Consider the following 24,343-nt stretch of genomic DNA (forward strand, 5'->3'; position numbering starts at 1 on the left):
ACCTAAATGCCATGTTCGAATTATTTTAGCAAATACAACTTGTTAGTATCCAAAAGTGAACGTGACAAGTATGTATACAAACATATAAGCTAATGAGGATTGTCGATATGTATACGTCTTGAGAATCGATATGAAGTCTTTGTATGTCACCGTGTCCTTATCTAATGAATCAAAGACCCATGCCATGCTCCTCCCGACATCGACGGCTATACAAATCTAGTGGTTGCTGCATGGATTTAATCATAGAACTAGATAAGCCATTTTGCATTGAATAAAATATATCGAATAAAGCTTTAAGTATAGAGTTGAGCTTACTCGAAGTTGTATGGTAGCCATATAGTAGAGTGGTGTTGGAGATTTTTGAAAGGCAATGTATGCCGCAACCTTAAGGGACTCTTCCCTTAGCTTCACACTACGGATGCGCTCTTTCTCCCGAAGAGTCTTTGCAACTGCTAGCTCTTTGGCATCTAGTGTCCACCGTTTAGGGTAATTAAAATTTGTTTGGGCTATAGCTTGAGGGTCTACATACCTGGCTTTCACACTTGGCATTTGTTTGACAATGTGCACTTGCATTCTACAAATCACGGCGTGGGTTAGTTACAACAAAATTCAAAGATTACATTCATATCATATCGGGAGGACAAGGACTTACAGGCACCACGTGCGAATTAGATTCATCTCTATTTCTCCCAGGTGAAAGCATGTGTGCATGTCATTGAAGTCAAAGACAATTTTCCCAGCTGGGCTTCCAAATGTGCCGGTGGAAAAGCATGCTTGTATGATATCTATGCTCGTTGGGAGAACACGCAAATACCAATTATGGAACCTTCTCATTCCAAGTGGTAGGCGCTGGATGTCCCGGTTTGGTAGGAAGGGCTTGCCTCTTTCATATGTTTTTGGGCAATCCTTTGATCATTTGATGGCATCAACATTTGGATACGGCTTTGCAATTTGGTGGAGTTTGCTAGTGACGGCCTCCTCAGAACCCTGTGATGAGACTTTTCTAACTTGGTTCTTAGGCTTGAACTGGTCATGGGAATACCACTTGGACACCGACGAGACGTCTTTGATCAGAACATAAACTGACCTTATGTTGATTGGAATCTTCTTTCGAAGTTCCCATTCAGGCACGTCCTCATCTTCTTGTGCATCACCTTCTTTAGCAGGCACTCGTTGTTCATGTATTAGTTGTGCTTGTTGAGAAGACTGTGGCATCTCATGATGTACTTGCTCGGTACGAGCTAGAGAAGGTTGTGGCATCTCATCAGGCACATGCTCGAGAGGAGGCGGGGAAGAATGTGGCATCTCAGGAACGTGGAGGTCACGAGACGGTGAAAATATCTCCCTGACCTCAACAACTCGCTCCAAATTTGGGAGAGGGGGAGGCGGCGAAGAAGCAGTCAATATAATGTCCCGTTTGTGCCAGAGGATGAACTGCCCCATAACGTCTCCGAGTAACACCAGCCCCTCGGGAGTTGCATAGTCTATCCTCCACTACATAAACTCAGGCTTCACTGTATGCACCTCGACCCTAGTGTAGTCCGGTAGTATCTTATTATTGTGGTGTAAGCCACTAGGAGGATGTGCCACACCCGTTGCCACCTCCATCACAGTGTTCTGTTGGCCGCTGAGAAACACCAAGGTGCAACTAGTTGGTTCCCGTATGCGATCGACTAGGGTTGTGGTTGTAGTGGAACCTTGGCTGCTAGGAACTTTCAGAGGGCTGCCAACTAATGCTAGTTCTCCTAGCGGCGTCACTAATATCCATGGCTCTGTAGACAGTCCTTGCTCCTCCAGCGCCTTTGCAACTAGAGCCTTCACTTGGAGCTCAAGACTAGTCTCCCGGTCTCAGCCATGTTTCTTGTACATGTGCCTGTCCTCTTCGAATCCTTGCTTCCAGGTCATCTTTTTCCCTAGCCCCCTGGTGCGGCCTGTGTGCTCCTTATTTCTCAAGCCAAGGCTAAGCTTGTCCCTCTCTCTGGAAGGATTGAATGAGCCCTTCTCTTTGTCTTTAGCATATTTCAGTATCCTTGATACTGCCTCTTGGGTCTCTGGCTTATCAAACTTAAGATTACTGCCGAATGATTCTGTACTCCTCGCATATATCTAGTTCCTTGAGCGTACCTTCAAGCTCATCACATCGATATTCCCAGCAGCTGTGGCCTCTTCATCCATCTTCCTAAACTACTCTTCCTTGGCATAGTAACCACCGGAGCCTAGATGATGGTGGTGTTTGTTCCTCTTCGCCAGCTCAGTGTTACGGGCATTGAGCTCCAATGCCTCCAGTGAAGTCTTCTGAGCCACGAGCTCCTCCCATTGACTAAGAGTTATTTTGCCGAACTCGTTGAAGGGAGTTAACCCCTTTTGGATATACTTCGTGTTGAGCTCCGACCTCCAATGTCGGAATGACTCTCCCATCATCCTGATAGCATTTTTTTACCAATTCGTGCTTACCCTCCGGAAATCTAAAATTGACCTTCAGCTGCCTATCCCATAGTGTATTCTTTATGTTCTCTGGTACCTCTTTCCAGATAGGGATTGCTGGGTTCAATTTATCTCTTACTAGGGCCCCGATCGCATTACGGAATCGTCCTCTTAATTCCTTCGGCTCAAGGATCTCCCCTACTGGCCCGACCTCTGTTATCACATAGCAAGCCTTATCTAGATATAGATTTCCTTTTCTATCCCCTCATTTCCTCTTAGGCTTGGTAGTCGTGGTTGTATCTTGAGTTTGTGGAGCAGAGGCATCGTGATCCGTCTCTATGGCTGTTACCTCTGCTCTCCTTTCCTCTACTCCATCTTGTCCAGCGAGATGTCACAGACATCGACGTCGTCTTTTTTGAGTTTCAGGAGGGACCTGTATATAGGACAGGTCAAAGTGTTAGCAGAGGTAACACAACCAAAGCTTTAGCAAAATTTACAAGCTAAGGCTTCTTTCCTACCTCCTCGTTCGGGTCAAAATCCTTATCCAAATCTTCCTCCGTTGGCCTCCTTCTTGCTTCAGGTGGGAAAGGATCCTCGAAACTTTTATATCCCTCTTCTAAGTCATCATCATCATCATCCTCTTCTTCTTCGCCTTCAGTAGCCTCTCCTTCGGGGCCTTCCTCCTCGTCACACTCCTCCTGAGTAAGCATCACTTCTAGATCCTTTTCTACCTTGTTATCGAATTGTTCCTGAGTAAGCTGGTCCTCTAGTGCTTGCTCTTCAAGGGTTGGCTGCTCATCATGCTCGGGGCATTGAGTTGCACTGTCTGTTGTCCTCGACATTATTTCGCGCTTTGTTCTAAAAGATGCAAGAAAGTGTACTTTAGATACACGAGAATGTATAAGAAATAAAAAAGGGCTATAAACCAAAGTAGTCCTATAAAACAATAATATATCAAAAAAAACTAGTAGTAGCAGTAGTAGAGGCATTAGAAACATGTCAATCATCATCTGATCTTGAACTTGGAGCATCAAAGCATCATAACAGAGAAGAGAGGAGAAGGTAATGTAGGGGGCGACTGCTAATGATGCCAAGTTCCTCATAAGTTCTTGATCATCAGCTCATATTCCATATAATGTATGGACTTGGACAATTTCATCATCGGTAAAACAAAGAAGAGGAGAGGAGAGGAGAGGGGATATTTTGCAAAAAAAACCAATAGCTGCTTAGCAAATATAGTGCAGCAGCTGATGGCAAAAAGACAGGACAACAAGTCCTGGGCGAGTCCTGGGAGATTTGGCAAAAAAAGCAACAGCAGCCACTTAGGAGTAGCAAGTAGTAAGATGAGTAGTAGGAGTAGTAAGAGGAGGAGTAGTAGGAGTAGTAAGAGCAGTGGAGTAGTAGTAAGAGTAGTAGTGTAAGAGTAGTGAAGTAGTAGTAAGAGTAAGAGTATAAAGTAGTAGCAAGGATGACTTAAGTATTAGTTAAGTAGTAGTATAGAGTAGCAGCAGCAATTAAGTAGTATAGAGTAGTAGTAGTATAGAGCAGTGGCAGTAGTTATGTAGTAGTAATAGTATAGAAAAGTAGAGAGTAGTAGAGATAGTAGAGTAGAGTAGAGGAGTAGTAGTAAAGTAGTAGAGTAGAGCAATAGTAGTAGTATAGGGTAGGAGTAGAGTAGTAGTAGTGGAGTAGTAGTAGTATAGGAGTAGGAGTAGAGTAGTAGTAGTATAGGAGTAGGAGTAGAGCAGTAGTAGTAGTATAGAGAGTAGTGCGAGTAAGAGTAGTGAAGTAGTAGTAAGAGTAAGAGTAAGAGTACAAACTAGTAGGAAGGACAGCTTAAGTAGTAGTTAAGTATTAGTTGCAGTAGTACTAAGGATTTGATATTGACGACCACTGCTAGTAAGCATCAAGACAGTGACAACCACTGCTAGTAAGCATCAAGACAGTGACAACCACTGGCATGTGCTAAAAGTAGTAAGCATCAAGACAGTTACAGAGTGGCATGTGCTAAAAGTAGTAAGCATCAAGACAGTTGAAAGTATGCAGTGTAAGTGCCATGGAGCCCAATCAAAACCAACACAAAACATAGAACAAAATATCCTCCAGCTTCTATGTCAAACATGATAAGTACTTGTGTTGTTTCTAGGATGCTGGAGAAATTTAAAAATGATGTGGAGAAGCAACAAGTAGAGCAAATGACGGATTGGCAAACAAAGCTTGTTATGATGGACTCTAAGGAACGACAGTATATCCTCCAAGTCTCAAATTATAAGGTGAATAGCATTTTGTATTATTTATATTGGGAGTTGGCTTTTGCTTGTGCTTCTAGTTCTTGATTTTGACATGCTAGGTGTGGACGACAATCACCTAAATCGAATCTGTCAACTAATATAGTCAAGCAAGTATCATAGTCCAGCAAGTAATACAACTTTACTATCATAGTCCAGCAAGTAGCACAAGTTTTCATAAAAAAATATAGTCAAGCCAGCATGCTAGAACAATGCAGCAATATTTTGACAAGCAATCTAGCACATCTCATTACGCTGAAGTCAAATCGATAACTCAACAATGAAAACTAAATTCTTCTCTGCAACGTCATGTATCAATCCAACCATAGTTCAAATGCAAGAGCCTACCACAAATCATATCATGTCATACTACAAATAAGAAATAACATGTGTACTTGCTGATAAAAAACAAATAATTAAGTTTTACTATAGTATATAATCCAGGAAGTCAGAACAGATCATTAAAGAAATAACATGTGTACTTGCTGCTAGAAATTTCATGTTCATCACCAGCACCATGTAAAAAAAATCCTGCAAACTGCATTCTTAATTTCTAATCCGTTGACAAATTGATATCCCGATACCTAAATTTTTGAAACTGACACTCTAAAAAAACTTCAATCCTAAACCTGTGTATAAGCAAACACAAGCATACTAATTTTTGAAACTGCTTATATCATGTTCAATTTCATTCCCTTCAGTGGTACATCTAACAAATACAAGCAGTTTTGTAACTAGATATAAAGATAAACAATTTCATTCCCTTCAATGGTACATCTAACAGTAGCATGTACCATTTTCTAGTGTGACTAACTTAGTGGGAGTTTCCTCAGTGGCTGGTCCTTTGAGCCCAACTGTACGAATTACATATTGAGAAGTGAAAACATGTTCAGGACCACCAGTGGTTTGCTACTCAATCTTACGACAAGTTTGAAGGCGAAGGCATAGAATTGCATAAGCAATATAATTAAGAAGAGCAAATAAAATTAGGTCTGGACTTATATGCTCACCATTGAGGCTCATTATAACTCTAAAACAGAAAACTTCTATCAATCATAAAACCATTTTCATATTTTATCCAACAGCTAGGACGTCTAAAAATCTCAGCAGCTGAGCAAATTCTGCGCTCTAAAAGTGTTCTCAAATACAACTTCGCACTAAAAAACCACACAAAAATAGTGACAGCTCAAATTGCATACAGTGAACTCAATTGCCCGCAAAACTACTAACCATCCGCCCCCACTTCACCTTGATCGCCAAAATCACAGCCTTACTATGTTCAAAACACAGACAAGGGGGACAAGCTGGGATCAAGGGATGGGAATCCTAGCATAGGATTCTTCAGCTTCTGTTCAAGATGGGGATGGACAGCAGAGAAAGGGAGAGGAGGAACATACATGTGTCGTCGGTGCGCGGGGGCAGGGGGCCGGGCGCGGGGCGCCGGGAGCGTGCGTCGTCGGCGTGCGGGGGCGGGACGCCGGGGGCCGAGCGCCTAGGGCCAGGTGCAGGCACGGGACCGGCGGCGTGGCCGACGGTGGAAACCCTAGGCGCGCAGGGGCGGGCACCGGGGGCCGAGCGCCTGGGGCCGGGTGCAGGCGTGGGACCGGCGGTGTGGCCGGCGGTAGAAACCCTAGGCGCGTAGGGGCGGGCGCCGGGGGCTAGGTGCGGGCACGGGACCGGCGGCGGAAACCCTAGGCGCGTAGGGGCGGGCACTGGGGGCCGGGTGTGGGCGGGTGCGGGCGCGGGACCGACGGCGGGGGCGGCGGCGGAAACCCTAGGCGCGTGGGCAACCTGACGGTGTCGTCGGTGAAAGAAGACAGCGCCCAGATGACATCACTCCCGTGCGCCGTCCTATTAATACTCCCTCCTATTTCTAGGGGCGGTTCCTGATCCAACTGCCCCTACAAATACATTTGTAGGGGCGGTTCCTGATCCAGCCGCCCCTACAAATAAATTTGTAGGGGCAGTTCTTGATCCAACCGCCCCTACAAATAGTTTCTATTTTTTAAATTATAAATTCTATATTTTTATATCATAAAAACACAAAGTAATATAAAAAAATTGTGTATATGCACAAATATAATATTTTGTATTATTCTATATATGAATAAATATATATATAAACAATTGTAGTCAAAACAATATAGAAAACAAAAATTAAAAATTTGAATTTTAAAACTTTGACTACAATTTTATGACATTAAATGAAATAAAATGAAAATATTGTAATAAATGAAAATAGAGTGGATGTTCAAATAGAGTCATCTAGATGTTGCAAAGGGTAGTCTCACACACATGCATAAAATATAGTCTCACACACATACAAAAATATGTAGTCTTACACACGTACATAAATATATAGTCTCGCACGCATGCATAAATGAAGTCTTACAAACACACACTTACACAAACACTCCATGTTCAACAACTAGCTAGCCTGCTATAACAACTTTCCCCTTGACACCTTTTCGTTCCCATGGCATTATGTCTTTGGGGAGGTTCTTTTCGACAACACTGATCTTCTTAGGAAAGTCTGTGAATAGCGGCATCTTATCGTAGTTATTGTAAGCTTCAACATCGTCCACGCCATCAACTCCAATAATGTGTTGTTTCCCGGAGGCAACCACGTGCTTTGTCTTCTTCTTCGAGGGAAGGTTACTTTGTGGGTCAGACATATAGAAAACTTGTGCGACACATGAAGCGAGCACCCAAGGGTCATCTTGGTAGCCTAGATTCTCGAGGTCCAGGACTCTCAATCCGATCTCGTTCAGTTGGTGTTGTTTGATCTAGCGGCATCAAAACAGGGCCACCATTATATCCCTTCCATAGTCAAGTTCTCATATCTCTTCAATGATGCCAAAGTATTGGATCTTTCGCCCTAATCCATCGAGAGCCTTTATTCGAACGTCGCTGTTTTGGTTCACATATTTACTATCCTTTGCGTGGGTATAGTACGTATACCCATTGATGTCATAAGCATTCCAAGATGTCACTTGTCTCGATGGCCCCTCCGCCAACCTACTGATGGTAATAGAGTCTATGGTTTCTCCAGGCGGTATGTTTTGGTCCTTCAACCATGTAGTTAGTCGTTGCTTGTGTTGTTTCATGACCCAATCATCCGAACGATCATTTCTCTCTACCATAATGATAGCCAAGTGTTCATCAATATACGGTTGCATCAGTTGTGTACTCTGCAAGACACTATAATGCGCCCGACTCACCTCTTTGTAATCATGGTCGATGAACACTTTTCTACCACTGGTGCCCTTTCCAGCCAGCCTACCCTTGTGACGAGAATCGGGTTTACCAATCCCTTTCTGTACTTTTAGGTACTCTTGACAGCACTCGACGACTTCTTCAGTACTATAACCCTCTATCATGGAGCCCTCTGGGTATGCTCGATTATGCACGTATCGACTTAAAACCGACATGAACCGCTCATAGGACCACATTTCATGCAAGTAGCAAGGGCCAAGCGCATGTATCTAATGAACCATGTGAATCATGAGATGTGGCATTATATCAAAAAAGCAGGAGGTAAACACATCTCCAGTTGGTTTTGTGTCTCTACCACAAATTCATGTAGGTCACTCAGCTCTTCCTTGCCAATCGTCTTTTGTGAGATCTTCAAAAAGAAGTAGCACGTGCGGGTGATGGCCATTTTCAAGAACTCTGGCTTTATAGCCCTGATTGCAATAGGTAGAAACATTGTCAGCATCACATGACAATCGTGAGCCTTATAGTGTGTTATTGACAAGTCCTTCATCGACACTAGCTTCTTCACATTTGTTGAAAACCCAGTCGGGACTTTAACCCCCCTCAGGAAAGTGCATATATCTCTCTTCTCGTCTGGTGTTAGGTTGAAGCACGCCATGAGCAGAGTGTATTTTCCATTAGCCTTAGGTACCGGGTGAAGCTATGGCATCACGTTTAGCTGCACCATATCTTTCTGTGCTTTCAGACCATCCTTTGACTTGCCTGTGTCCATCAAGGTAGCAATGAGACTCTCAAAGACATTCTTCTGCACGTGCATAGTATCAATGACATGGGAGACCTCCAAGTCTGGTCAATAAGGCAGATACTGAAAGAAGATTGATTGTTTCTTGAAAGGTACGCCTTCGACAGGAGGTGTGCTTCTATCTCTGTTCGTCACATCCAGATTCTTCTTTCCATAGACGACGCGTATGTTTTTCACCATTCTGTACACATGTTCTCCGTTATGACGTCTCTCCAGAGGGGGTTCAATCTTCGGGACGTTGTCATAAAATCTAAAGAATAATTTGTTGCGGTACTTGTGACTTGTCTTTAAGAAGCGTTGGTTCCTTAGGTAAACTATCTTCTTGGATGCATCTAGGTACACCCATGTAGTACCATCCAAGCAAACCAAGCATCCCGTCTTCCCTCTGATCTGTCCAGACAAAGCAAACAGCGTGGGGTAATCATTGGTAGTAACAAATATTATTGCTCTACATATGAAGTCCTCCTTTCAGAACGCATCGTACATCTGCTCCCCATGCCTCCATAGCCTCTCCATTTCTTGCATCAAGAGCTCGAGGAACACATCTATATCAATGCTTGGTTGTTTAGGGTCAGAAATAAGAATAGTGAGGAGAAGGTACTTTCTCTTCTGACACAACCATGTTGGGATGTTGTACATGGTCAAGATCACTGGCCATGTGTTGTGGTTGCTCATCCTTTCATTGAAGGGATTCATTCCATCAGTGCTCAAGCCAAACCATATATTCCTTGGGTCATCGCTGAATTCTTTGTGCTTCTCATCAAACCTTTGCCACTAACTACAATTAGCCGGGTGTGCAATCTTATCATCATCCACCTTGCGCTCATCATCCCACCATGTCATGAGTGCGGCTTCTTTAGGGTTTAGGAAGATACGTCTCAAGCGGTCGGTCACTGGCAGGTACCACATTACTAGGACAGGAATTCTTCTCTGCTTTGCATCGTTGCCTAATGGAATGTCCTCTGGGGGCTGAGATTCTTGTACCACCTTTTTTGTACCCTTCTTATTCCTCTTTTTCCAGTGGAGGGTTCGTCCCCACCATAAAGGTCATTGTTCTTGTACCGACTGGCCCCACACCAGGGACATTTATCCAGTGACTTGAATGTTTTGCCATGAAAAAGTATACAGTGGTTGGGGCATGCATGTATTTTTTCAACCCCTATTGTCAATGGACTTATGACCTTCTTTGCTTGGTATGTGTTGGCAGGAACTGAGTTTGGTTGTGGCAGCACCCATGACAGGAGATGCAATAGATCATTGAAACTACAGTCTGACCAGCCGTACTTAGCCTTCAGGATGAGCAGCTCAAGCACGAAACGTAGCAATGTCCAATGTGTCGGACAACCCTTTTTAACACCATACACAGTCTCCTTCGATGCTTTTGTCACTCTTTCCAAATTTTCTAGACCTTTCGGGCTATTTAGTAAAATCTCTGGTCCAAGGGTTCAAATCATGTCCTCTAAATCATCTTCATCCCCAACACGTGCTTCACCATCATTATTGGCACCACCTTCGGTGTTACCATCCCAACCACCAGCATCACCACCTTGTTCATTACCAAACTCGAAATCCATTCGTGCATCAAGCTCTGCTGAATGTTGGGACAGGAATTCTATGGTTTCGTCGTCGTATTCCTCCTCATCCTCGTCGTTAACAATAACCGTTTCACCATGATGAATCCACACTGTATAGTCCTCAACAAATCCTCGCATAATCAAATATGATCTGATGATAGTCACATCTGTCCATGCCATACGGTTCTTGTAATCTTTACAGGGGCAAATAATTGTATCCTTATTCTCTTTCAATGTTGTTGCATGCTTCGTTGCGGCTTCAATAAATTTATCCACCTCTTCACGGAAACCTGCCTTAAACCTTAACGAACCATACATCCAAGAGTTCCTGTACTCCATCTTTTACAACAACAACAAAACAAACATTAAAGGACTACTTATTCAGATATATATAAAAATAAATCAAAGTAATAATTATTTGAGAATAATTGTATATACTTCAGATATATATGAATATAAATCTAATATAATTACATAAAGCATACAAACACACCATGGTAGAGGAAAATTAATTAATGGCCCATTTATCCATAAATAATTAAAATACATATTTATTGATTACAATAAACAATTTCAAAGACAACAATTAGCAATAATTATACTTTACCCAATATCTTTCATACAAACCCTAGTCCAATTTCATCAAACATAAATTTACAAAAATAAAATTAATAAAAAAATCAAACCCTAGATCTAGATCATCATGCACATGAAACATCCATAAAACTAACTAATTGTTCACTAAAATCAAAAAACATGGACCACATAAGGGTATGATCTTGTTCCCTCCTTAATTTACCCTAGTACATTTAAAACTTGGGTCTAATTTGCTTCATAAGTAGCTCAAGCACCATAGAAGAGAGAGAAAAATAAAACTCTAATTACTCACTAACCAACCATTAAAACTTTAAAAAAAAGTGTGGAATAGCATTTTCTTACCTTCTACAACCTCCCCACCAAAAGATTTGAGACCAAAACCTTCCCCCTTAGTAGAGCAATTTTTGGGAGGTGCCCAAGGCCTCTCCACCTTTTTTCATGGGTTGGAGTGAGTGACCCGAGGAAGAAGAAGGTGGTGCATGTGTTTTATATGGAGGGGCATTTGTAGGGACGGCTGATGATTGAGCCGCCCCTACAAATCGGAGCTATAAATACGGGGCCATTTGTAGGGGCAGCTCAATCACCAGCCGCCCCTACAAATACCATTTCCGGGGGCGGCTGGTGATTAAGCCGCCCCTATAAATCAAACCACATTTGCAGGGGCAGCTCGTATCACCAGCCGCCCCTGCTGTTCTATTTGTAGGGGCGGCTGAGATCTGGGCACCCGAACATGTCACTGTAGGGGTGGCTCCATCACCGGCCGTCCCTAAAAAAAATCGAATCATTACTAAAAAAAAATCATTTTTTACGTAGTGTATGAAACAGGGCAAACTAAAGCTTCCACTTCAATACCTGAACGTGGAGCAGGACACAAGAAGCCAAGTCAATCCAATATGCGTTTTTTTCTTATTCCTACGACTTAAAATCCTACATCAACAGTGGTTGTGTAATCGGCATCATACAACCACTTTGTGTTGGGTGATGGATCATTTCTTTTCTTTTCTTTTCCCCAAACAGCTTCAGGAGAACGGTTGACGAAGTTGAAGTGTTGACTGATATTATTACAAGCGTTTGGTCCTCGCCAACTTTTCGTATAGACTAATAAAACAACTATACCATATATAAATCTATATCTATATACTAAATAAAAAGGCCTTGCCTTAATCAACGACTGGATTGATCATGGGTGTAAGGTGTTCGACGTCACCTGTTACGCATGCAGGTGGAATCTTTTTTTAAAAAAATCACGTACAAAAGTTCCATTTCTTTGTAACAGAAAACGAAAGCTTTTATAAAGTGCAAGGGTAACTCGTGACGTCAAATTCCATACTAGTCCGGTGGCGTGGAGGTTTCGTGAGAAGAAGCGTCCCTATCCAGAACAACTTCCTATCGTCCGGTCGGTCTCCGACGACACAAGCAGAAGGAACGAGGCGTATCTAGCAGCCATACACGTCACCTGTCCACCGCCCTCAGTAATGTACAGTATAATAAATAAGTGTGTTTACTTGGCTGATAAGCCATGACTGAATTATTATGAGAGAAAAATATTATTCGTTGGCTGAAAAAGTCCGGCTTATAAGCCGAGCGAATAAGGTGGGGCTTCACCAACCCAAGCACATGATGTTGTCAAAAAAAAAACCAAGCACATGATAGCAGTGATCTCACAATTACACATCAGTTCCATCTCTTGAGGCCTATAACTATACAACGCAGGCCATTATTTCTAGACGCCACTAGTCTCTCTTCAAGAAACGTCTTTTTTCATTCTCCCTGCCCTTTTCAACCTTTTAAATTCAATCACAGGCATGGTCCCCTACCATGGCTGTCGGCCACAAGCTCACAACTTGTGCTCCAGTAGTGTCCTCATGCCAAACCACTTGTGCTTCTCAAGGCTACCATGGAACGCGAGGTGGATGCTAGGTGTCTACATGGTGATTGAGGTAGCACGCCAGGTAAATGCGTTGGGAAGCCCTAAGCGGCCGCAGAAGGCACTCCTGCTTCCTTTTCAAAAGCGAACATGCAGAGGCCAAACGGACACAGTTTATTTTATCATATCGAAACCTAATATATCTTGAAATTACTTAGAGTTCTTCCAACTTGTATGATAAAATAAAAAAAAAGATATAGAAACTCTTATTTTTATATTTTAGTGAAACAAAACGATGAAAGAAGATGCATGACTATTTTTGCATGATTAATCCAGAGTCCCGTGCGATACGTTGTGGGCGATATGGACTCCGTCACCGCGATTGCTTGGTGCTCTGCTGCTCACTGCAGCCGAATAGGATGAAGCAATGACTGCTACCACCGGCCAACACCCGTGGCTCGGAATCAGAAAAGGAAACACACACAAAAAACCAATCAGGAGTCGCCCCCGAGCACCTGAACTATGTATGATCACACTATAACGTTGAACGTGTTTTTACGAAAATATACTTGGTTCTGTGTTTGTATCCATCATTTTTTAGTTCTTAAAATGTCTTCTGTGCTTCCCGTGTCTCGCATGTGCGGACTCACGACCTATTTTACAATATTTGCTAGTATAAAAATAATAATAGAAAGTGGGGATGCTGCAAGGACGGATTTGAGAAAAAAATGAGGAAGCAAAAATATAAAGGGTTTTTTTGATGAGTGATTAGTTGTTATGTTTAAGATTATCTTTCATTCGCGCCCGCAGCGGTCCCGACCTGGCCCAGCCACCTCCACCGCCGTCAGGGCCCTAAACCGCCCTGTCATCGTCCCCACCGTTTGAGCGGCCTTCCTCCCCTAGAACCCCTTATATGCTCTCCGGAGATAGAGGAGAAGCGAGGGAGAGTTGGAGAGAGAGGGCGCACAGTCGTGGGCGCGGGCCGCCGAAGAGAAGGAGGATGGCGCTGGCGGGTGGCACTCGGGCACGGGTGCGTTGTACCTGGCCTAATTCCTAGCCAAGTGCACAAAACGAAAGCTTTCACCACCTGTGGAAGCGTAACTCGTGACGTCAAAACTCTAGACTAGTCCGATGGAGACATGGAGTGATGAGTCCCCGTTTGCAATAAAAAGGCGAAGGAAACGAGAGTTCAGGTCACCTGTCCGCCACCATGTCCACGTCCACGGTTGCAATACTACACTCCTACATAAAGCGACCGGCACGCGCGCTCTCCTGTCTTGTTCCGCACCAAGACGTGTAAGTTTGTGTAACTGCAGCGCACCACATCGCATCAGCATGGCATCCACGGGGACGGCGGCGGCGGTGCCGGAGGTGGCCCTGCGCTCGGGCGACGCGATGAACTTCTGCGATACGTGTTCTCTTCATCAGACTTGGCTATTTTATAAGGATCGCCGCAAAAGCATATGAGCACTGGACGGATTCAAGACATTTCCGGTCATCCGACTATAACTACAATTGAATCAAATTTATTTTAAAAACCGAAAGCAATGAATATTAAACCCTAAACCTAGGGTTTTTTCTATTTGTTGCACATAAATGAAAACATAATATAACACAATGATAAGAGATTACCTTGGCTTACTAGCTTTACCACACCTTGACATCCTACTGTTACATAATACAAAAAATAAAAAATCACTTCAAACATTACGTAATAACGTATCTAGAGTTGCAAAATAGACGTAATATATACCAAATCAATGTGTAAAATTTGATAAGGGGAGAGAGGATACCTTGCTCGCGAAGATGTATGGATCAAATCCAGGTATTCAAGGTCAAATTCGTCGATTCAAGAGATTGGACGGGTTAGGGAGAGAAAGAAACCGAGAGGGAGGAGGAAGAAATGAGAGCAGCCTCGGCAAGGGAAACTTGGCTGCGGGATTTGAATCCATGCTCGGCGCCAGAATACATGACACCAAGGTCGGCGTCAAGATCTGTGGCGCCGAGGTACCGGACACGTGAACGCCACCTAGGATGCCCTGCTGTGCACGGTCAGACGCCTGTGGCGCCGAGACGTGTTACCTCGGCATCATGAGTCCTGGCGCCGACCCCCAAGATCCAAAGATGAGTTTAAATCGCCCACAAGGCCTAACATAAATTTTCTTAAAAAAAGACCAAATTATAAAAAATTAGGGAGTCCAGGTCACCTGTCCGCCACCACGTCCACGTCCACGGCTGCAATACTATACTCCTACATAAAGCGACCGGCACCGCACCAAGACGTAAGTTTGTGTAACTGCAGCGCACCACATCTAACCAGCAGGCGCATCAGCATGGCATCCACGGGGACGGCGGCGGCGGTGCCGGAGGTGGCCCTGCGCTCGGGCGACGCGAGGCCGATGCCGATGGTCGGCATGGGCACGGTTCAGTTGCCCCTGGTGCACGAGGCCACCAAGAACGCCGTGCTGGCGGCCATCGAGGTGGGGTTCCGCCACTTCGACACGGCCTTCATGTACGGCACCGAGAAGCCGCTCGGCGAGGCCGCGGCCGAGGCGCTCCGGCGCGGGCTCCTGCAGTCCCGGGAGGAGCTGTTCGTGACGTCCAAGCTGTGGTGCTCGCAGAACCACCCTGACCTCGTGCTGCCGTCCCTCCGGGATACTCTCAAGTAAGTCCCTATTGCTGGCAAATACTGCTATGTATGTAGCCGGCCGTTCCAATGGTAAATGATTTTTCCTCAAATAAAAAATGATTTCTGCTGTCGCGTGCCGTGGGAGCAGGAACCTGCAGATGGAGTACGTGGACCTGTACCTGATCCACTGGCCGGTGTGCGTCAACGGGCCGCCCAGGTTCCCGAGCAAGAAGGAGGACGCCGTGCCGCTGGACTTCGAGGGCGTGTGGCGCGCCATGGAGGAGTGCCAGCGGCTGGGCCTCGCCAAGGCGATCGGCGTGAGCAACTTCACCACCAAGCACCTCGGCAGGGTCCTGGCCGTCGCCACGATCCCGCCGGCGGTGAACCAGGTGGAGCTGAACCCGGCGTGGCAGCAGCGGACGCTGAGGGCGTACTGCGCCGACAGGGGCATCCACGTCGCGGCGTACTCGCCGCTGGGAGGGCAGAACTGGGACGGGCAGGGCAACGCCGTGCTGGACTCCGTGGTGCTCGCCGAGATAGCCAAGGCCAGAGGGAAAACCGTCGCGCAGGTACGCTGTCCCGCGCTTCGACCGGCGTTTTCTGACGTGCGGTAGTGTCGTGGACGTTGGCCCGGCCGATGAGGTTTGGTTGATCACGTATTCGTCGTCGTCTTTGCCACTCGTGACTGCCTGACGTCTACTCTCTGCTCTCCCCAACTATATTCAATGTCGTCTTGACTTGTCTTATTAGGTGGCATTGCGATGGACGCATGAGCAGGGAGCGACGTGCATCGTCAAGAGCTACAACAAGGAGAGGCTGAAGCAGAACCTTGAGATATTCGACTGGGAGCTGACTGAGGAGGACCGGCTCAAGATCAGCCAGATCCCGCAGAGGAAGGTAGTCCAGACGAGTAGTGGCTTGTTCTCGGAAGAGGGTGAGTTCACGTCTGTTGATCCTGCAGAACTGAATATTGTAGAGGAATAGGGACTGAAAAATGGACCGCCTTGGTGTTGCTGCATAGAGGACTGTTTTGTACCCGTACATGAATAAGGCAGCGTTCACCCTCAGTGTTTCTGTGTGTTGATGATGTTTCCCATCCCTGTTTAGTTCAATAAAGATTGGAACTAATCATAACATTCAGATGTCGCATACCCGAATCCAATCGAGGTTATCATAATTTCGCATAGCACAAAAGATCGGTGGCCATCATTGCTACTGATGCCATTCTTGTCTTCCTCAGTTGTCACGTGCTGTATCATTTCTGAAACAAACACGTCACAGTGGATGGCAGCTCTTCAACTGACCTCCTTTGGCAGGGGATGCGCAGCTTTCAGGGGTGTTCGGGGATGCACGCGCAAGCTCGCAGCATCCATCTAGGCATCTAGCAGCTGCCATGCAGCGGCAGCTCGAACCCTCTGTTTAAATCAGAAGCACTATTTTAGCCGAGGCCCAAAACCAGCCCAGCCAATTTGGGCTAGTTATACCGATCTAGGCTTGATATGGGGTTTTTTCTCAAGCAAAAAATGTAAGTTGACTTAGCGCTATAATTAACTTGCTAAACCAATAAATTTAGCAAGTTAACAACATAAGTAGCAACCTTAATTTATTTCTCTTTCGAATAGTTTTCTATATTAGCTTCCCAAACAACTTTGCATTGGCAAGCCCAAACTATTTCTAATCAAGCAAACATCTTTTAATAGTTTCTTTTTCCCTTTATTTTCTTAATTTACTCATATGTTCAATATATTCTGATCAGCCAAGAAAAAACAGCGGATGGAAAGCGAATACAAAGTTCCTTTTAGCTGCGGAAACTTACGAGTGGAGAGGACATTTGATAATTTTTTATTTTAAATTAAGGAGCTCTTAGCTGAAGAAGATATTTGACAATTTTTTTATTTTAAGGAGCTCTTTTAACAAACCATTGGAGAGAACTTTTTTCCCCTTTTACTAAAAAATCAACATAGGGAGTTGTTCTACAAAACTCCTAAGTCTTAGAAGTGTACCAAAACTAGGGACTATTATACGTACGAGGGGTATAAATGATACGTATATTTTTCGATAGACCGTCGAATGGCTTCAGTATCCATATGAAATATACTATATTTAAATCTAGGAATTTAGTATTCGTACCATGTCTATTCGCATACTCAAATTTAGATATATATGGTATCTATATCCATTCATATCTTATTTGAACTACTCGTAATTGAACCCAAATCCGAGGAATGTTGTAGCCAAATATATGTATTTGTATCCATATCCATAGATACATGTCAGTAACTGATCCGTGTTTACGGTTTACATCTCTACATATACGTCTACGATGCATACTTATGGTTGCCTATAAATGACTATGGGAACTGACCGGTCACAAATCCTAGGATTCCAAAACTAGACAAGATTAAGAGCCTGTTTAGAACTATTCCACTCTACATTTTTCAGCCCCACTCCCAACTTCACTAGTCAAATAGGGTCAACTCTACAAAATCTACTCCTGAAAAAAGTGAAGTTGAGGGCCAACTCCAGGTGTTTTGTGAATCTTCTAAAGGGGTACTCCAGAAACTCTAGATTTTTTATGTAGCTACTCTATGGTGAAATTGATGGAGTACAGTTGGTTTTGGAGAGTGGAGCAGTGCTAAACCGATCCCAATAAAACCACGGTAGGATGGGTAAGAAGGTTATTTAGATATGAAAGAACAATAACTAGTTGAAATGTGAGCTAATGTGCTAAGTCAAATGCTTAAATCCTTTTTTCTAGATGATAGAGAAAAATCTGGCCTCATCTAGACATCTGACCACTTATTACAAGTTATTACTATTGCTCTAGACGTAAGCATCACATGCTGTGATGACTGAATAAACCGACTAGAATAACACTACCTAGATGTTGACTAGTTGAGGACAGAAACATTCAAGTATATTAGCAAAGACTTAAACCTTGGCGCCTCCGATTCATTTGGTTGGCCTTCTGTAACCACTTATAGCAAGGTATGGCCCTAGCCATGAGCATCGCAAATACAAACTATGTAGGGACGAAAACGGATCGGATACAGACGGATATCACCGATATTACATTTGTTTTCATATTTCTGTCCGGATTCGGATTCGAATACGGATAGTGTCAACTATGTCGAATAGGATACGATTGGATATCGACATCATAAATATGCGATTTGAGTATTCGGATACGGATACGGTATCGGATGTTGGGTATCCGAACTCGGATATGGACAGATCTCAACCCTTCTAAACGGATTCAGTTTCGAATACGGTCGAAAAATATATGTACCGTTTTCATCCTTAAAACTATGACAATTGAATAAACCAACTAAAACACCCCAACCGATGTTGAGGACAAACACATTTATACTGGTGCTATATTGGGTACTTTCTCTTCGAGATTAGCTTGCATGGCTTCCTTTGGGGGCAGCACCAAGTTCAAGTCTTAGTAAAGACTTTGGAAATCTTGGGTGCTTCCTAGAATGAAGTATTTCATTTGTATGGCCTGCCATAACATTGTTGGATTGTTGATCGCCTTTTTTATATTTGTATCCATATCCCAATTTTTTACATTTTGGTCCTTTTTTTGAAGAAAATTTACGTTTGGCTCCCTAGGAGACTTAAACTCATCTTTGGACCCTAGGGATCGGCGCTGAGGTAACACGTCTCGGCGCCACAGATCTTGGCTCCAAGGTGCCTGGCCGTGCTGAAAGCTCTAGTTTAGTTTTGGTGAATTGATAAAACCCTAAGTGCTAACCTAGTTTATCAAGTGATCATGAGATAGGTAGCACATTCCAAGTGGTGAAGCAAATGAAGATCATAGCATGATGATGATGATACCATGGTAATGATCAAGTGCTTAGACTTGGAAAGAAGAAAGAGAAAAAAACTCAAGGCAAAGGTATAAACCATAGGAGCTATTTTGTTTTGGTGATCAAGATACTTAGAGAGTGTGATCACATTTAGGTTTGATAGCCGTACTATTAAGAGAGGTGAAACTCGTATCGAAATACGGTTATCAAAGTGCCACTAGATGCTCTAACTCATTACATATGCATTTAGGATCTTGTGGAATGCTAACACCCTTGAAAATGTTTGTGAAAATATGCTAACACATATGCACAATGTGATACATTTGGTGGTTGGCACATTTGAGCAAGGGTGAAGAAGCTAGAGGTGAAAAGGAGTTAGTCTCGCTGGTCACAAGGTGACCGGATGCTGGTCCCAGAGGAACCGGAGTGTCCGGTCAGTTGTAACAGCGGAGACGCTGGCGTCTGTCAAATGACCGGACACCGGGTCATTCAGCGACCGGACGCTGGAGGTAGGGTCCGATCCTGTTTTCGGGCAGCGCATAGAGGCTAGGGTCTCTGACTGGACGATGGCAGGGTCCAGTCGTGCTTGACCGGACATGTCTGATGGGCAAAATGCGTTTCTAAAACCTTACTGGAAACGACCGGATGCTGGTGGCTTAGCGTCCGGTCAGTTATAGCACAACGTCCGGTCAGTTATAGCGCAGCGCCCGGTCAACTCAAGTGACCGTTGAGATCGAGACACGTGGCTGTCGTCGGGCGACCGGACGCTGAGGTCCAGCGTCCGGTCAACATGACCGGAGCGTCCGGTCAGCCCGCGTTGTGCCCAGTGAAGGGGTACAACGGCTCTATTTCGTGGAGGCTTCTATTTAAGCCCCATGGCCGGTTGATGCTCATACCTTTGGCCATTTTCATTGTCATAGCAACCTTGTAAGCTTAGCTAAAGCCCTCCCACTGATCTCCATCATTGATTCATCATCTTTGTGAGATTGGGAGAGAATCCAAGTGCATTGCTTGGGTGTTTGCATCTAGAGGCACTTGGTGTTCGTATTTCGCTGCGGATTTCGCTTGTTACTCTTGGTGGTTGCCGCCACCTAGACGGCTTGGAGCAGCGAGGATCGTCGAGCGGAGGTTGGTGATTGTCTCCGGCTCCAATCGTGGTGATTGTGAGGGGTTCTTGACCTTTCCTCGGCGGAGAGCCAAAAGGTACTCTAGTGGATTGCTCGTGGCTTGTGTGATCCTCATCTTGTGTTGGTTGTGCGGCACCCTATTGAGGGTTTGGTGTGTGAAGCCAATTAGCGCGTGAACCTCTAAGTGAGTGTATCGCCACAACGAGGACTAGCTTGCCGACAAGCAAGTGAACCTCGGTAAAAATCATTGTGTTCATCATTAATTCCGATGTGATTGATCTTCATTGTTATTCATCCTTGTAATTGATTGGTTCCTTCATTTACACGGCGGTATAACCTTCTTGATCACTCTCTTTACATTACCACAAACTAGTTGTCAAACTCTTTAGTGTAGCTAGTTGTGAGAGCTTGCTTAGTTGGTGTGGCTCTTTAGTTAGTCTTTGAGAGCACACTAACATAGGGTAGTGTCATAACTATTGTGTGAATAGATATTATCTAAACTAGAATTGTGGTAGGTGGCTTGCGTTTTGAGTAGGCTAGCGCAATACTTGCTTCGCCTCATAATTGTCTAACCTTTTTGTTAAGTGTTGTTGTAGAAATTTTTGTTAGGCTATTCACCCCCTCTCTAGCCATTAGGACCTTTCACGTGCACAGCAAGGCATCCTAGGTGGCGTTCACGTGTCTGGTACCTCGGTGCCAGAATACATGGCGCCGAGCTCGGCGCCATAGATCTTGGCGCCGACCTCGGCGCCATATATTCTGGCGCCGAGCATGGATTCAAAGCGTGTGGCCATAGCTCTCTCTCTCGCTCGCTCTGTCTCTCCCTCTCACCGCCGCCGCCGTCGCCCGCGCCTCCTCCGCCGGCAGCAGGCCACCGCCTGTCGTCCACCCCGCGCCGGTCGTCTCCCTCGCTCCCCCATCCACTCCCTCAGCCACCCTCGTCGCCTCAGAGCTTCCTCCGCGCGCACCGGCAGTGAGGGCGGCCCCTGCTTCTCCCCGGTGTCCCCGTCAGTCGGCGGGCCACCGGTGGCCGAGTGTGGTGGTGCCCCCGCGCAACCCCCCACCGGGCCTCATCGGCTCCCTCGGCTCCAGTGATGCCACCAGCCCACCGTCCAGCCCCAGTGACGCCACTGCCCGCCGTCCACCCCATCTCAGGTTTTTTCTTTAGTTTTTTTAATTGAGTTAGTTTAGATAATGTAGTTATTTGTTTTATATAGTTTTATAGGTTGGTAAAGCTTTTTTAGTTGTTTAGTGATTTAGTGATGTATTTTAGTTAGCTAATTTAGGTAGATATTTATTTCGCTAATTTAGATAGATAGTTAGGTAATTTAGTTATATAGGTAGTACTTGTAGTAGATGTAGTTAGATAGATAAGTGATTTAGATTATATACTTATTTATTTAGGTAGAGAGTCGGAAACTTTTATATGTATATAATTTAATTATACCCATATTAGTTAAACCCGTAATAACTTTGGTGTCGTGCATACCAACTAGATGGACAACGTAGTCACCCTGTATCATAGAGGAAGTGTGGAGGAAGATGAGTTTGGGAATGTCAGTTTTGTTGAAATGCAAAGGATGGCAGTGATATTCGATGATCGGCCATTATTTTCTGAGTTGTTTGATAGGGCTCGTGTAGAGCTTAAATTGTAAAAAATTGGGGAGTCCAGGTCACCTGTCCGCCACCACGTCCACGTCCACGGCTGCAATACTATACTCCTACATAAAGCGACCGGCACCGCACCAAGACGTAAGTTTGTGTAACTGCAGCGCACCACATCTGACCAGCAGGCGCATCAGCATGGCATCCACGGGGACGGCGGCGGCGGTGCCGGAGGTGGCCCTGCGCTCGGGCGACGCGAGGCCGATGCCGATGGTCGGCATGGGCACGGCTCAGTTCCCCCTGGTGCACGAGGCCACCAAGAACGCCGTGCTGGCGGCCATCGAGGTGGGGTTCCGCCACTTCGACACGGCCTTCATGTACGGCACCGAGAAGCCGCTCGGCGAGGCCGCGGCCGAGGCGCTCCGGCGCGGGCTCCTGCAGTCCCGGGAGGAGCTGTTCGTGACGTCCAAGCTGTGGTGCTCGCAGAACCACCCTGACCTCGTGCTGCCGTCCCTCCGGGATACTCTCAAGTAAGTCCCTATTGCTGGCAAATACTGCTATGTATGTAGCCGGCCGTTCCAATGGTAAATGATTTTTCCTCAAATAAAAAATGATTTCTGCTGTCGCGTGCCGTGGGAGCAGGAACCTGCAGATGGAGTACGTGGACCTGTACCTGATCCACTGGCCGGTGTGCGTCAACGGGCCGCCCAGGTTCCCGAACAAGAAGGAGGACGCCGTGCCGCTGGACTTCGAGGGCGTGTGGCGCGCCATGGAGGAGTGCCAGCGGCTGGGCCTCGCCAAGGCGATCGGCGTGAGCAACTTCACCACCAAGCACCTCGGCAGGGTCCTGGCCGTCGCCACGATCCCGCCGGCGGTGAACCAGGTGGAGCTGAACCCGGCGTGGCAGCAGCGGACGCTGAGGGCGTACTGCGCCGACAGGGGCATCCACGTCGCGGCGTACTCGCCGCTGGGAGGGCAGAACTGGGACGGGCAGGGCAACGCCGTGCTGGACTCCGTGGTGCTCGCCGAGATAGCCAAGGCCAGAGGGAAAACCGTCGCGCAGGTACGCTGTCCCGGCTGGGTTTTTACTTCCTTTTCCAGTTTCCACCCACCGCGTCTGGAGTCTAGCGCGCTTCGACCGGCGTTTTCTGACGTGCGGTAGTGTCGTGGACGTTGGCCCGGCCGATGAGGTTTGGTTGATCACGCATTCGTCGTCGTCTTTGCCACTCGTGACTGCCTGACGTCTACTCTCTGCTCTCCCCAACTATATTCAATGTCGTCTTGACTTGTCTTATTAGGTGGCATTGCGATGGACGCATGAGCAGGGAGCGACGTGCATCGTCAAGAGCTACAACAAGGAGAGGCTGAAGCAGAACCTTGAGATATTCGACTGGGAGCTGACTGAGGAGGACCGGCTCAAGATCAGCCGGATCCCGCAGAGGAGGGTAGTCCAGGCTACTACTAGTGGCTTGTTGTTCTCGGAAGAGGGTGAGTTCACGTCTGTTGATCCTGCAGAACTGAATATTGTAGAGGAATAGGGACTGAAAAATGGACCGCCTTGGTGTTGCTGCATAGAGGACTGTTTTGTACCCGTACATGAATAAGGCAGCGTTCACCCTCAGTGTTTCTGTGTGTTGATGATGTTTCCCATCCCTGTTTAGTTCAATAAAGATTGGAACTAATCATAACATTCAGATGTCGCATACTCGAATCCAATTGAGGTTATCATAATTTCGCATAGCACAAAAGATCGGTGGCCATCATTGCTACTGAAACAAACACGTCACAGTGGATGGCAACTCTTCAACTGACCTCCTTTGGCAGGGGATGCGCAGCTTTCAGGGGTGTTCGGGGATGCACGCGCAAGCTCGCAGCATCCATCTAGGCATCTAGCAGCTGCCATGCAGCGGCAGCTCGAACCCTCTGCTTAAATCAGAAGCACTATTTTAGCCGAGGCCCAAAACCAGCCCAACCAATTTGGGCTAGTTATACCGATCTAGGCTTGATATGGGTTTCTTTCTCAAGCAAAAAATGTAAGTTGACTTAGCGCTATAATTAACTTGCTAAACGAATAAATTTAGCGAGTTAACAACATATGTAGCAACCTTAATTTATTTCTCTTTCGAATAGTTTTATATATTAGCTTCCCAAACAATTTTTGCATTGGCAAGCCCAAACTATTTCTAATCAAACAAACATCTTTTAATAGTTTCTTTTTCCCTTTATTTTCTTAATTTACTCATATGTTCAATATATTCCGATCAGCCAAGAAAAAACAGTGGATGGAAAGCGAATACAAAGTTCCTTTTGGCTGCGGAAACTTACGAGTGGAGAGGACATTTGATATTTTTTTATTTTAAATTAAGGAGCTCTTAGCTGAAGAAGATATTTGACAATTTTTT

General features: G+C 45.4%; 2 protein-coding genes across 2 annotated transcripts; both read left to right on the plus strand.

Annotated features, from left to right (window-relative positions):
* Window positions 1–15,050: 15,050 nt before the first annotated feature.
* On the plus strand, window positions 15,051–16,531 carry LOC136490645 (deoxymugineic acid synthase 1-D-like). Its single transcript, XM_066486855.1, has 3 exons — window positions 15,051–15,433; window positions 15,546–15,966; window positions 16,148–16,531. The coding sequence occupies exons 1-3, from the start codon at window positions 15,102–15,104 to the stop codon at window positions 16,379–16,381; spliced, it is 987 nt and encodes a 328-aa protein (XP_066342952.1). The 5' UTR covers window positions 15,051–15,101; the 3' UTR covers window positions 16,382–16,531.
* A 5,548-nt stretch (window positions 16,532–22,079) lies between these two features.
* LOC136490643 (non-functional NADPH-dependent codeinone reductase 2-like) lies at window positions 22,080–23,629 on the plus strand. Its single transcript, XM_066486853.1, has 3 exons — window positions 22,080–22,471; window positions 22,584–23,004; window positions 23,240–23,629. The coding sequence occupies exons 1-3, from the start codon at window positions 22,140–22,142 to the stop codon at window positions 23,477–23,479; spliced, it is 993 nt and encodes a 330-aa protein (XP_066342950.1). The 5' UTR covers window positions 22,080–22,139; the 3' UTR covers window positions 23,480–23,629.
* The last annotated feature ends 714 nt before the right edge of the window (window positions 23,630–24,343 follow it).

Source organism: Miscanthus floridulus, chromosome 11, assembly GCF_019320115.1.
Source record: "Miscanthus floridulus cultivar M001 chromosome 11, ASM1932011v1, whole genome shotgun sequence".
NCBI classification, from domain to species: Eukaryota; Viridiplantae; Streptophyta; class Magnoliopsida; order Poales; family Poaceae; genus Miscanthus; species Miscanthus floridulus.